General features: G+C 55.2%; 1 protein-coding gene across 1 annotated transcript; it reads right to left on the reverse strand.

The window, feature by feature from the left end:
- Positions 1–1,306: 1,306 nt before the first annotated feature.
- UV8b_01700 (uncharacterized protein) lies at positions 1,307–12,101 on the reverse strand (the record flags this gene model as incomplete). The annotated part of the gene is made up of 6 exons (XM_043139198.1): positions 1,307–1,843; positions 1,924–4,999; positions 5,063–5,163; positions 5,874–6,500; positions 6,722–6,878; positions 7,711–12,101. The coding sequence occupies 6 exons, from the start codon at positions 12,099–12,101 to the stop codon at positions 1,307–1,309; spliced, it is 8,889 nt and encodes a 2,962-aa protein (XP_042995132.1).
- Between the last annotated feature and the right edge of the window lie 1,146 nt (positions 12,102–13,247).

Genomic DNA, 13,247 nt, shown 5'->3' on the forward strand with positions numbered 1-13,247 from the left:
TGATTCGGAACGCCATTCGAGCCTCTGGTTGGACAGACGACACCGCCAGGGACTTGTGCCTGCCTGTGACTGCGTGACAGTGTAAACTCAGTGCCAGCACACACAGTACTCGGCCACAAAAAAATTACAAAACCAGGGACAATCAAAAACTACATGCTCCGTATCAAGTGCACGAGAAGAAAGTGGATTTTCCGAAACTCCAGAAACTTGAGCTTCCGTACGCTATTCCGTGTGTCTGTCCAGGTTAATTTGCCAGTACAACACGTTATGTTGATAGGAATATATCCTATTGCTAGGCCGCGAGGCGGGTGAGCCAATCACACAAGGCACGGGTCAATACGAGGGACTTGGTTCACGTCGCCGCCATACTGAAGTACCGGCAAGCAAGCATCCAAGGTACTGTAAAAAGCTACATCCACGCCACAGCTCACTCGCCACTTTGCTTGCTGCCTGCGGAATTGACTGCGTCACTGCCTCCAAGCGGCCTTGATCGCGTTCGCCGCGATTGAATCTATATTAAGGTAGGTACCTACATAGGTACCTGGTAGCCATTACTGATAAGCAAAACAAGCAGACGGAGCTGACTGCCTTGGTCCCGGCCACGATCGCAACGACCTCAACGTCGGCGGAGTGCCCAGCCTGAATTGGGCCCTCCTTTCTGTCTTAGTTAGCTGCCCATATTCCGTGTACCTGTCAGCCGCGAAGTCGGCGTAGCAAAGTCGGCGTAGCAAAGTCGGCGTAGCAAAGCCGGCATAGCAAAGTCGATTACATAGTTACATGTACATAGGAACCCACAAAGTCAAAGGCTGCCAAGGAGATCCCTCTGCTCCTGCAGCATCGCGGTCGAGACGCCCAATCTCGGTGCCGAATAACCTCGTTACCCGGCTCAAAGGAAGCAAAGTCTCTCGGTCCAGCAGATATAACCCAGGGACAAGAAATTAAACGCAAAGGGCACGATCAAACAGCAAAGCAATAATCACATAATGCCCATTTCATACGCACGCACACCCGCACGCACACCCACACGCACCATCCACCGCGTCCGGCTGTCCAAAACCCGCATTTATTAAAGCACATGCATCAAGCTGCGTCGCATCGCATCGCAACACAACCACAAAACGAACCATCAAAAGCCAAGAGTGCCCGCATCCCTGGTATAAAAACAGCCCTATGCTCCTTTATTCTCCCCCCCCCCCTCCCTACCCCCCTCCACCCGCGACATCCATTCCAAAAGCTACCCATATCAAGTACACGTCCGTCCCACGCGGCAGCATCACCCGCCTCGAGTTCTCCCCCCCAAGCTTAATCAGTCCATTTCGACGTCCACCCCCCCCGCGGGGGCGACTCCGTCGTCCATCCATTTGCGAAAGTTCCTGTTCTGCTCTTGAACCTCCTCGGGGCTCAGGTCCTTGGTCCACGCCGGGTTGTGCACCATCTTCTCGAGGAGTTTGCTCTCCCGGTGGGCGCTGAGCGCCTTGGTGAATCTCCCCCTGCGTTCGCGATCCTCCCGCGTCTTGGGGGACTTGCCGTAGATGAAGTACTCCGACGTGCCTGGAGCCCAAATCATCTTGGAGCTCTTGAGGCAGATGCTCGTCGTCAGGTTCTCCCTGTACAGGAGCGGCTTGGGCATCTCGTCCAGGTCCGAGTCGGCGTCGCCAGACGGCAGGTTGCGTGTGAGCACCGACTTCTGCAGCTTGCCTCGTGGGATGCCCTCGGTTGGCTCGACCCGGATGAATGACGAGATGTAGTATTGCCATCGCTCGCGAACCTGCATCTCGTCCATGTAGAATGTCGTCTCGTCGCGCTGCAGCCAGCGTACCGTGGCTTCCGCTTTTTGCGGGAACTGCTCCTCCCGTACATGTCAGCTTACATACACAGAGACGAACGCCCTCGATTGCTTCTCGCATCAAAGCATTTCCTTACCCAGCAGATGACAAACAAATCTCCATCCTTGACACACTTCTCGGCAAACTTCCTCGCGGAAATTTCCGTCTGGTAGCTAGTCTCTTCCTTTTCCCGGCTGGCTAGGTATTGGTGCATCAGATCGGGCGTCTTCTCCTTCGCATCCGTGCTGCTGCATGTCAAAGCCAGTCGACAGAGAGTCTTGAGGAGGTCCTGGATGGTGTACAGCTTCCACCCATTCTTGAGGTAATAGTGGCGCAAGACATCCTGAAACCGGTTCTCGTCCACGTCGCCCGTGATGTACTCCTCAATCATCTCAATCGTCTTGGGCCAAAACGCTTCGGGGCCGTCGCTGGGGTCAAAGAACGTCATGTGGTTCTCCGTGAAGCCAATGTCCCTGGCAGGCTTGGGCTTGTTGAGGCGTTCGATAGCGCCAGCCACCAGCTCTCTGCTTTCTTTAATGTCCAGCAGACGCCCGTAGAGCGTCTGGAAGATGTTGAAGAAGACAAAAATGGTCTGGTTGCAGAAAAAGTTATACCAGGGGCGGGTGAAGAAGCCATCCGCCTTGAGCTCGCCTCCCTCGTCCAGCAGAGCATTGTCTCCGCTGACAATGACCGGCTTCGGAATGGCCGGCATCCAGCGCTCGTTTGACACCTCGGGCACAACGGCTTCCTCGGGGGCGTCGGCCATCTCCTCCTCGTTCGCCGACGTGACATCCGGCGTGGTCTCCTTGCTGCCGGAGGCGGCGCTGTCTTCCTTCTGGCTTCGTGGCTTGCTGCCGTTGCGTCCTGGGTCCAGCACGCCTCTGAGAAGGTCGCCCTTCTTGCCGTGGCGACGGCTGCGGCCGTTGGACAGCTCCGCAGGCAAGGCATCTTCAGCCTCTTCCTCACCAGAGTCTGGCTGCATCTTTGGCAGCTTGTCCTGATACATCTCCTCCGGAAGGTCGAAGAAGGCGGGGATAAACGTCTCGAAAAAGTCCAGAATGCGCTCCTTCTCCTGCGTGCTGTGCTGCCCGTTGTGCATGCTGTACAGCATCATCAGCCGCAGCAGCTCCAGGACAACTTCCTTGTTGCCAAAGTTCCAGACCAGTTGGTGGCGAGGTGCTTTGCCCCTGAGAATCCGTTCGCGACGCTGCTCCTCATGCTTGGTTTTGATCACGTCGACAAGATGCTTGGCGGTGAGATTCCTCTTATCATTGGACTTAACAAGGATACCCATATGGTCGAGACTCTTGAGGTGCATGTTTTCCGTCTGGGCGTGCCAGACCTTCTCCCACTCACGCTGCGAGAAGCGCCACTCTTCGTCCTTTTGCTTCATGCGCGCCAAAAGAACAGGCACGACGTCAAACGGGTGGCTGTACAGGTCGTTGACCACGTCGATGCCTCTCTCGCCGTAAATCTTCTTGCAGATTCGCTTGAATATCGAGGTGCTCTGGCCGGCAAGGGCGGCGGGCATGTGGAACGTCTCCCTCTCGGCGGGAGACATGGCAAGCATCTGCTGCGCGATGGGTTCCAGCAGCTGAATGCACTTGAGGTTGGCTTCAATGTTGAAGTCGTAGTCGTGACGTTCCTCTTCAATCCTGTGCAGTCCTTCTTCGTACTGGTTCTTGCGATGCGCAACGAAGCCGGAATCTTCGCTGGCCCAGGTCGGATGCGAAGCCCACTGGTCATTCAGAACCGAGTTGCAGAGCTCGTCGCGGCCGCTGCACGGCTTCAAGCGCTCGCGCTTGGGGAGCAACCTGTAGCTTGGGCCGTAACCACGGCAGTTGCTCAGCGAAAGCTTCTCGACGGGAGGAGCAGGCTGGTTCTCTATGACAACATCTCGTGAGTTGACTCCGACAAAGGTTTTCCAAAACGCCATCAGGTCCTGGTTGGCGCCAATGAATAAGGCTCCCTTATGAAACAGCGTGTTTCGGTCAATGATGTTTTGGCTAAACAGATTGCATAGCTTCAAGAACTCGTTCATGGAGGATCGGTTACTAAGGAACTTCTTGACGCGCTCAAAGAACGCGAGTTCTTCTTGGTTGGACGTGACGGAAGAACGGGGAGGGTAGGGCTCTGGCATCACAGGAGTGAGCGTGGGCTCGATGGCGGAAGCTTCGCCAGCAGCTCTGGCGTGGTTGATCTTGGGACGCTTGCCAGAATTGCCGTTCACCCCCCCTTGCGTCACTCTGTTCGGGGCAGTCGCGTCAGGAAGGACGGTCTCGGTGGAGGGGGCTTGCTTATCCCCGCGTGGTCGCTTCTTGGTATCCTTGCTAGCGCTGGGGGGAGGTGCGAAGCTGCCCAACGGAGGCATCTTCTGCCCGCCTGGTTGAGGAGTGTGACTAGGGCCGGCAGGTGCCGGATCTTCACCGCGACCCGGAGTTGCCTTGGCCTGTCCCGCTGATTCCGGGAGAAACTGCTTGAAATCTTCGAGCAGGTCGGGTGCCGCGTTGAAGAGCGTGGTTACTTGTGCGTAGACATCCTGAATGGGTTTCTGTTCCCGCTGATACGTCTGCAGTATCTCGAGGAACTGCTTGTAGATTTCCGGCTTGTCCTGGAAGCGGTTCTTAATCTTGTTGACGTAGCTGATGGCATGGTTGAATTCAACGGGGCCGCGGCGTTCCATGTTAGCCTGGTTGCCAGGAGGTCCGTTCATGCCACCGGGAGTTGAAGCGGGGATCGGGGTTTGTCGGGAGCCTGGCACATTTGCGCCCCCAGAAGCTCCCTGGTTCGCGCCTCTCTGGGCCGAGGCAGAGGGGTCGAAGCCGGCATTTTGTGCAGCGGCCTGAACGAACAAACTGGCGCCGTTCTGAACAGGAGTGCCGAAATTAGTCTCGGGGCTATCGATGCCATGTTGTGGGCGCTGCTGCCACTGACTCCCACGCTCTGGGAATAATGGCTGACTCGGAGGGCCACCATGGCCATCCTGGCCCCGTGCGGATATTGACTGCACAGTGGTGCCCATAGGGGTCGTCACTCGTATCGAATTCGGATCGTTTCCAGCGCCGCATTCGATTCTGTAACCTGGCGGCAGGAAAGTGTTGAAGCCTTGAATAAGATTCGGGTGGCCGGCGAATAGTTCAGATACACGGTTGATGACTCCAGGAGTATCGATGCTGAGGAGGTGTTTAGAATCCATCCACAGGTTGAAACGGGGGCAGGAGGTGTAAGAAACTTACGACTGACTCTTGAAGTCCTTCATGATGTCCAGAAACCTATTATAGACATCGGGTTGGTCGTGGAACTGAACCTTGACCTGATCCAAATAGGTCAACGCGTCCTGAAACCGAGGGGAAATTAGCAAGCTGATTCGACGTAGCAGCCGTGCCATGTGCCAGAAGCGATACTCCATATTGTGACAAAGATGCAGGAGAACAAAGCAGCAAGGGCAGCAAAATGTACAAATGAAATAAAGCTGTGGGGGAGCGTCCAAACCCGGCTTCATCTCCACAAACACTAGGTTTCTGCTGTCCACCAGCAAAGAAAGCTTCGGCCTCGTCGCTGACAGCAACTGCCGTCTTGGGGTGCGATTCCCCCAAGACGGTCTGTTGCTGGCGCGGGCTCTATACCACTTCAAGATGAGTAGGAACGCGCCGTCTTAAAAGTTTACCTTCATGGAGAAAGCTATCCACGAGCGCGTCGGCACAGTTTCTTTTTCTTCTTCTTCCCTTTCCCCTTTTTTTCTGGGAAAAAAAAGAGAAAGAAAAAGAGAAAACCACAGAAGGGGACAGGTAGAGAGAGAGTCAGAGCAGTATAGCAAACGCGAAAATACTGCCTGACACGGAGCTGGTCAAAGCGGCGTGCGGTCCATTCAAGGTGAAGAATGAAGCAAGAGTCCATGCATCATTCACTGAATCGCGCGCGCCATCTGATCGTCTCACTCTCCACCATTGCCACCCAGCAGATTCTCTTCTTCATCCGTCGCCTCGCTCATCGAGAAAACCATGGTGACAAAATTCAGGACAATGACTGGAGCAAATTCATACTCACGTTCAAGATGGGTTGCTGGCCCTGTGTGACCCCCCCCGGGATTTGATGGCCACCCGGGGTCACACCGACGATGGCAGCAGCAGCGCCTCTAGCACTACGCTGGCCATCCTGTGGACCCTGTTGCTGATGAGGACCAACGCCGAACCCAGGGGGAGGTCCCGAGCTAAGGGCAGGCTGTGAAGAGTTTGGTGGCGGTTGAGAATGGCCCATGGGTCCATACATCTGGAGCGCAGCTCCAGATCCGCCGGGCTGTCCGCCGGCGCCGGCACCGCCGTGCTGCAGACCACCAAAGTTGATGGGACCAGGCGGTGCACCCAAGGATGCGGCCGGCACCGGCGGGGGGTTGCCGCTATGGTTGGCAAGCAAGCCGCCAGGGCTGTGTATGGCGCCAGGAATCCTCGATGCCACGGGCTGGTGGATGGGGATAGAACCGGCGTTGCTCTGATGGGGGTTTCCTCCTGGGCCCGGTTGCTGGTACCGGTCGGCCTGTTCTCGCTCTCGTTCTTGATCTCGGCGCATGTCCTCGTGCTGCTGGATGGCGCGGTGTCGCTCGTTCATCTCGCGATCGCGGTCGTACGGCGCACCACCACTGCGGCCGTGGAGGCTCTGGTTGTTCATGCTCTTCAACTGGCGTGTTTTGCCCCGGGTCAGCAGAGGTTCTCGTCAATTTCGCCCAATCTCGTCGGTCCCAAACCGATCCTGCCCAGAGATTTTCGGTGCAGCTGGCGTTGCAGCCCAGGGTACTTGGCGGCTGGCTGCTCCAAGCGAGTTGGAAAGTGTTTCCCCAGATCGCGAAACAGGACGGGCTGACGGGGCAGAAAAGGAAAAAAGAAGCAACGTCGACTTACAGCTTCGAGGCACACCTTGTCAGGCGCGACATCTACATGGATGCAAATGTACCGAGGGGCGAAGAGGAAATAAGGGGAAAAAAAAAAAGAGAAATCGACCGTCAAGATGATGCGGAAGACAAAGGATTCTGACAGTTTGCAAGGAGGAGCGGTCGCACTTTGCAAGGGGGGTTGGTTGGGACGAGCAGAAAGTAGACGGAAAGGCAAAGCCGCCGGTGCAAACTTAGGAGCTCTCCTTGGACAAAAGAGCGGGTGGCAGAGTGGCCGGAGTGGGCAGAGGGTGACGAGATCGGGGCGTCTGGCTGGGCCACTGGCTGGGCCACGCAGGGCTGCAACCGCGGGCCAATCCGCGTCACGTGGTGATAAGAGCCCACGTACGGCGCTATCGCCGGCAATTCTCACGCAAAGGCTGACCAATGGTAACGCGGAAGCTACAAGTCAGAAATTCCACAAGCGCGGGCCTCAGCCTCGCCCTCGACACGGACAAAGGTTTCCACAGAAACCACTCCCAACACCATCTTCAAGCTTGACGGGGCAGCAATTGGACACAACAGGTCTTCTTGTGCTAAATTGCAAAGCTGGCTTTTTCTATACGAACCCGAACTCCAAGTGTGAATGCTCAAACTGGAAAACCGGTTTGTCAACCCAAGATAGTCCACACCCATCCTTGCCTTTAACTATACAACTCCTTCGTTTGAAGCAGAAAAAAAAGGGAAGACGATCAAAATACAGGTGAAAAAGCCTTTTCTCTGCTGTACCCATGGCCGCAGCAAAGACTTGCTGTCGCGAGTGTCATGACCAACGACCTATGTATGGCAGAAGTGACAAAACGGGCAAACATAGCATTCCCACGGCACAGCTGCAATGCATACGTGACAACAATAAAACTCAAGTGGTTGCCTCGCGTAGGCTTAGGCTTGCGTCGCGGTCGTATCTGCCGCGGCATCAACAGCGAGCAAGTCTCCAGCTAGAGCATCTTTGCCCAATACTAAGCCGCGGGTGGTGGTGGCTGTGACTGCGCCTTTCGGATAATTTTTATCTTGGGCCTGGCGCTCACTGGCGTTCCGTTGCTGCGCATACCACCCGCATTGCTTGAGGACGGGGTGCGAATCTTTGATTCGATGGATACCTTGGGCGTTGAGTGCAGCGACCCGCTGCCGGGCAAGGGTTTCCGAACAGCATCACCCGTAGGAAGCGGCTTCCGGACTCTGGCGGTGATGCTATCCTTTGAGCTTGCCGGTGACGGGTCTTTCGGAGCGCCCGTTGGCAACGCAGTCCTTTGGCTTGACGAAGATTCCGTTGAAAGTCCGAGAATCACTGCGAGCCGTTTCGGATTGCGCGTCTTCATGGTCACCATGCGTCGCTTCCTAGCTCTGTCACCGTTGTGGCCGGGCAAGTCCGTCCTGGGCCTCTTGGGCGCTGGAGTCGAATGCTCGCTCTCTGGACGGGGTCTCTTGGGCATCGATACCGAAGGCGTTGGTTGCTTGGGCGTGTTGGTTTTCGGGGGCCCGTGGCCGTTGATTTGCGTTCCATGTGTGGCGACAACTGTGGCGACAACTGTCCCAGCTTCGCTCTTGACCGGAGCAGGCGCTGGCCGCTGTTGCGCAGGCGGTTTGCTGGTGTTGATCTTGATGGACGACGTCCTCGGTAGAGGTGCCGGGCGAGGCGGCGCCGCAGGCACGGCCTGCAACGGGCCGACGACGTTCTTTGGTGTCGTCTTGTAGAAGGCCTTGAAGTGAACCAACAGGCGATCGGCCTGTCTCTGAGCAGGTCTTTCCACCTTCCAGGCTTTGGGCAAGACGAGGGTCAATACCCAGCTCCCGGCTTCTTCAAACATCATGGCAGCAAGATCTAGCAAGCTCTCGACTTCACCTCGGCCGAGGCTGGCCTGATCCAAAGCCCTTCGCATGGCAGTGCTGTAGTGCCGTTCGTCCCCCGCGTACGTCTCGTCCATCTCCTTGCGCAACGCCTTGAGGGCGGCGTCGAGATTCTCCTTGCGGGCAAACATTTCCTTTCTTGCTTCAATCTCCTTGCCGCTATCTTGGATCAGCAGCAGCGCATCATCGGCGTCTTCGGGGGCCGGATCGTTCTTGACGACCTTGGCATGCTCCCCGAAGGCGATTGCAGCCAAGCCGCTCGCCATGGCTTGGACCAGCTTGTTGCGAACATAGGGAGACCGATCCGTCATGAGCGCATATAGAAAAAAGGTGAAAAAGGTCGGGTCCATCATGGCTCCCAAGTCCACGAGTGCCTCGAAACACTTGATTCGGATCAAGTCCCGGGTTCCATCGAGCAGGTACTGGCCGAATTCGGCGTAGCTCTTGGGAATGACGTCTGCTTTCATGAGCCTCTGTTTGGCATCGAGTCCGGCAATGGTCCAAATGTTTTGGTACGAGTTGGTCCACTCGTCGCGACGCAGAACACGCTCAATTTGTTCCATGGCTTCGTCAAGGAACTTTTGCTCCTCCTCGTCCGGCGCCTTGCTCTGGATGGAGAACCAATCATCCTTTTTGGACGGGATGAGGGACGTCGCCAGAGCTTCGACCAGAGTCGCGATGTAAAAGTGGTCAGAGTACGGGTTGTCCTCGTTGTTGTTGAATAGCAGCTGATCGAGAATGAAGCGGCGAGCTTCAAGCGGACAACGATGAGTGTGGTCGCGCACCTCGGCAATGGCGTTGATGACGGCCCTTCGCACAAAATACTGCTTCTTGTCCGTAAAGTCGTTCGGGTAGGGCTGGTTCGTCTGATCGTAGCAAAACATCTCCCGGAACGCTCTCATGAGCTGCCTCAAGCCCAGAAGAGGTATACCCTTAATATTCGCCTGTCGAGGTAGCGCCTCGGCTGCCATTGTTCGAATACCGTGAAAGTATCGGCGATCCAGCAGTGTTCGTACGAGAAACCCAGACGCGATCGGGTGCAAAGGTCCGTTCGCGAGGTACAGCATCGCATCCTGCTGTGCTACGACGTCCCTGTCCTGCTGGAGTTGGGAAACGTACATGTACGGCTCGAGGGTGCGTTTCATATCGCAAGCCCATTCGAAATCCGCATCAACGCGAATCCACTCGTATGATTCCTGGTCCATTTTTCGTTCAGTCTCGGGGTCCCACTCAATAAGCTCCCAGTCGCGGAGATCGTCGGGTGTTTGCAGTACATCTCCAAGGCAATATAAGAGAGCGTCGTCTGTGTTCTCTGTAATATCCATGCTTACACCGACGCTGTGCTTTTCCTTCATCCGTCTCGTGCGTTTCAGCCGCTTGTATTTCGTGTTGTAAGGAATCTCAAATTTTGTCGATCGAGCCGCGTCCTCCCGAATTTCGAGAATGTGTTCATATGGTGTTCCATCCGCTTCGTGAATCCGTACAGTCATGGGACCGGTAAACAACGGTTGGACTTCGCCAGGCTTGACGCCGGCTTTCCGTTCTTTGACCACCCTCAGAAAGTCGTTCTTCTCCAGACCAGTAGACTTTTTGGCGACTTGATGCTGGATCTGGTTAAGAGTCAACTCCACGCAGAGCCGCTTCTTGTTGAATTTGGCCTTGACGTCGAACCTGGGGCAGCCAGAGCCGTATATCCACTGGTTCCAGAAGGACTCTAGAGGATATCGAGATCCCTTTTCGCACACAGTCCGGAATTTCTCCGTGTCGAGGATGGTAGATCGATCGCTGCTCTCGATTTGAGCCTTTGTCAGAAATTTTTGCAGAATCCGCGTCAAGCCGTGGCCTCCAGAGGCCTTCATCATCCGCTTGTCAAGAATGAAAAAGATAATAGGCACCTTCAAGGCCATAAAGTCCATTTCGAATTCTCCGAGGTGCAGGTTTGGGCCGAGATCAAACAACGACGGGCGGTCAACATCCTCCGCGACAAGCTTGTCCGACATTGTCTTTATGCGAAACCGATGCTCGTTGTTGCCGCAAAGTTTCTTCATGAAAAGATCGGTCATGTAGTGCGCGATACCGAGGACGAGCCAAAGGTCGTTGCGGGTGTTTGGTATCATGTTGATGCCGATCCACTGGTAGGTCAAGGTGAAGACAATCTTCCTCGTCGTCTCAATCTCGTGGTCGATGATGCCTTCTGGGAAGAGCAGCCGGTTGCTTACAAAGGCTAGAGAATGAAGCGGTACGGTGTCCTCAACCATGTCGTCCAGGAAGCAGACTTTGAAGTTGGAGAATGGGTACTTGGCAAAGGAATACGTGAGGAAATCGGCAGCCATGGTCAAAGCGGCAGCGGTGTTTCGGACCCAGTCGCCACGGTTTGGCAAGCAATAGGCATGCACTTTGAGAGCGCTCATGCCGAGCTTGACCTCGTCTTCTTCTGTCCGAAACTCGGACGACAAGTCAATGTGTTCAAAGGGACCGACGGCAAAACCGAGCTTTTGCACCGACACCTTCTTCTCGGGTTCAAACGTCATGATCTTTTTGTGGTCGTTTTGGGGGTCAACGGCTTCCTCCATGAGGAAACCCGAGCATACCACAGTCATCTCTCTCAGCTTGTCCTCTTCCGCCAGTCTCAAGTTGCCGTCGTATTGGTCACTGGACGTGTTGCCATTGCTCGCCGAGGGGTCCTTTTGTGTGGCGAGAGCCTGTTGCAGGGCATCCCCGAGCGTGCGCGGGAACTTGATTGAAATCCTCCAGTCGCATCGTGCGCCATGATCGTCAATACAGGGGAATATGCACGACGCTGTGCCCGGCTGAATGGAATGCCGGGTATACATGTGCGTATATCGGTTGTCAAGAGCGTGAACGCCAACGAAATGCAGACCATCCCGAGGGTTCTTGTTCCTGAACGGGATCGTGATCTTGTACTGTTTGTGGCCCTTTTCCGCGGCATCCGCATGCAGCGAGGACTTCCTAATGATCAGCTTTGGACGATCAGACTCCCCCTTTGCGCCACGGAGATGAATCCTCAGCGAACCATAAACTGGTGTGCAACCTTCGATCTCTCTATTCTCGGCGGGGACATCAGTCTTTCGGTTGTGGAAGATGTTTCGGGCTCGTATTCGGCGAATATCGTGATGCTCGGCCCGCAAGTTCCAGCCCTCCGGTTGAGAGAGCTTGATGTAGGGGTCGTTGTACACGGCGGCCGCCCTGCGCTTATGTCCCTCAACGACCTCGCCGTGGACCTCTCGCATTTCCGCCACCGTCACGTTCCGCGCATCTATCTCGCATTGTGCGGCATCCAGATGAATCTCCTCGATCTTGTCGGAGAACACGACGATGTAGATGTCTGTAGTGCCATCGATTCTTTGCTCGCGAAAATTAACATCCAGAGTCACCTCTTGCTTGATGACGAAGAATTCTTGCACAGGGTCGTCCTTGATGGGCGGCAGATCGTCACTGGAATCCAGCAAGTGATGCTGTTTGCCATGTTCCAAAGGCAACATGCCGGCGACGGCTTCCTCTCACTACGACGGCGCCGTTTTGCTTGGGAAGCGGTGGGGGGCAAAGCCGGTTAGAGTTTTCCGATCACTTTTGCTGCTCCAGCTGCAGCTGCCCGAGTACACTCGGCCCTAAGAAGCCGCGCAAATGCGAGGTTCCTCGATTGGGCTGTGCTGGTAGCATTCAGGTACCTGCTTTCTATGGCATCGATTCTGGTGCGCGCATGTCAAGTGTCGAGTCAAGGACGAGGGCCGGGCTTGGGGGAATATCTCTAGATCGCTGCAGGCCCGCGTTTCTTGAACACAGTGGCGCGATTTGCCAGTTGAGGAAAACTTGGCCAACGCAGCAGGGCTTCGAGTTTGCGGCGCGACGCGGTCAGCAGCGAGATTCGACGGGGCGGAGGGGCAAGCATAAGGCAGCCGTGCCAATGCTTGAATGCTTGTTCATGAGAGCGTTGACTCGGCCCTTGACCTTGAGGATCGCGAGCTCAGGCCAGCTTGGAGTGCACAGACCACCTGCTGTTTGCAAGGGAGGAAATACGAAAAGTGGGTCCGGCGTGCTGGGGGAGGAATTAAAGTTACGGCTCACTGAGGCATGGCCGCGCGTCGACACGGTTCCTGACGAGACGTGGAGATGGAGCCACAAGACTCGTCAGCCCTCACGAGAATGGACCAAGTTATGAACAAGACTGGAGTTTGGGTTTCTGCAGGCCGGCTATTGTTGCGGATGACTGATGTACCCTTGAGAAGAAGAAGAGCACTCGGCAAAACCCTCGAGTCGCTCCAATGAACCTGAGAGGTACGTTGTGATATTTATTTTACAATTACGGCCGTCTACTGCACCTAGAGAGCCAAGAGTGCCGATTTCCGGCAGATCAAGTAACGCCGTTGCGCTCATATCGTGAAAAGCTTGACAAACCATAATGCCCAACCCGCATGTTCCCTTGCCAACCAAGTTCAACAATGAAAAGAGTTCTCATCGTTATGCTGCATCAGAGTGTTTTCTCGCGTCTCCCCTAAAGACAGCGTGTCAAAAGTTTGAACGCCAAACCCCTCTGGAACAAGGCACATGTATATACATGGGAGTCCTTTTGATTTTCCCTTAAAAAAAAATATAGAGAACAATTATAGCACAAGAAAAGACAAATTTAA

The sequence above is a fragment of the Ustilaginoidea virens genome, chromosome 1 (assembly GCF_000687475.1).
Source record: "Ustilaginoidea virens chromosome 1, complete sequence".
In the NCBI taxonomy this organism is placed as follows: domain Eukaryota; kingdom Fungi; phylum Ascomycota; class Sordariomycetes; order Hypocreales; family Clavicipitaceae; genus Ustilaginoidea; species Ustilaginoidea virens.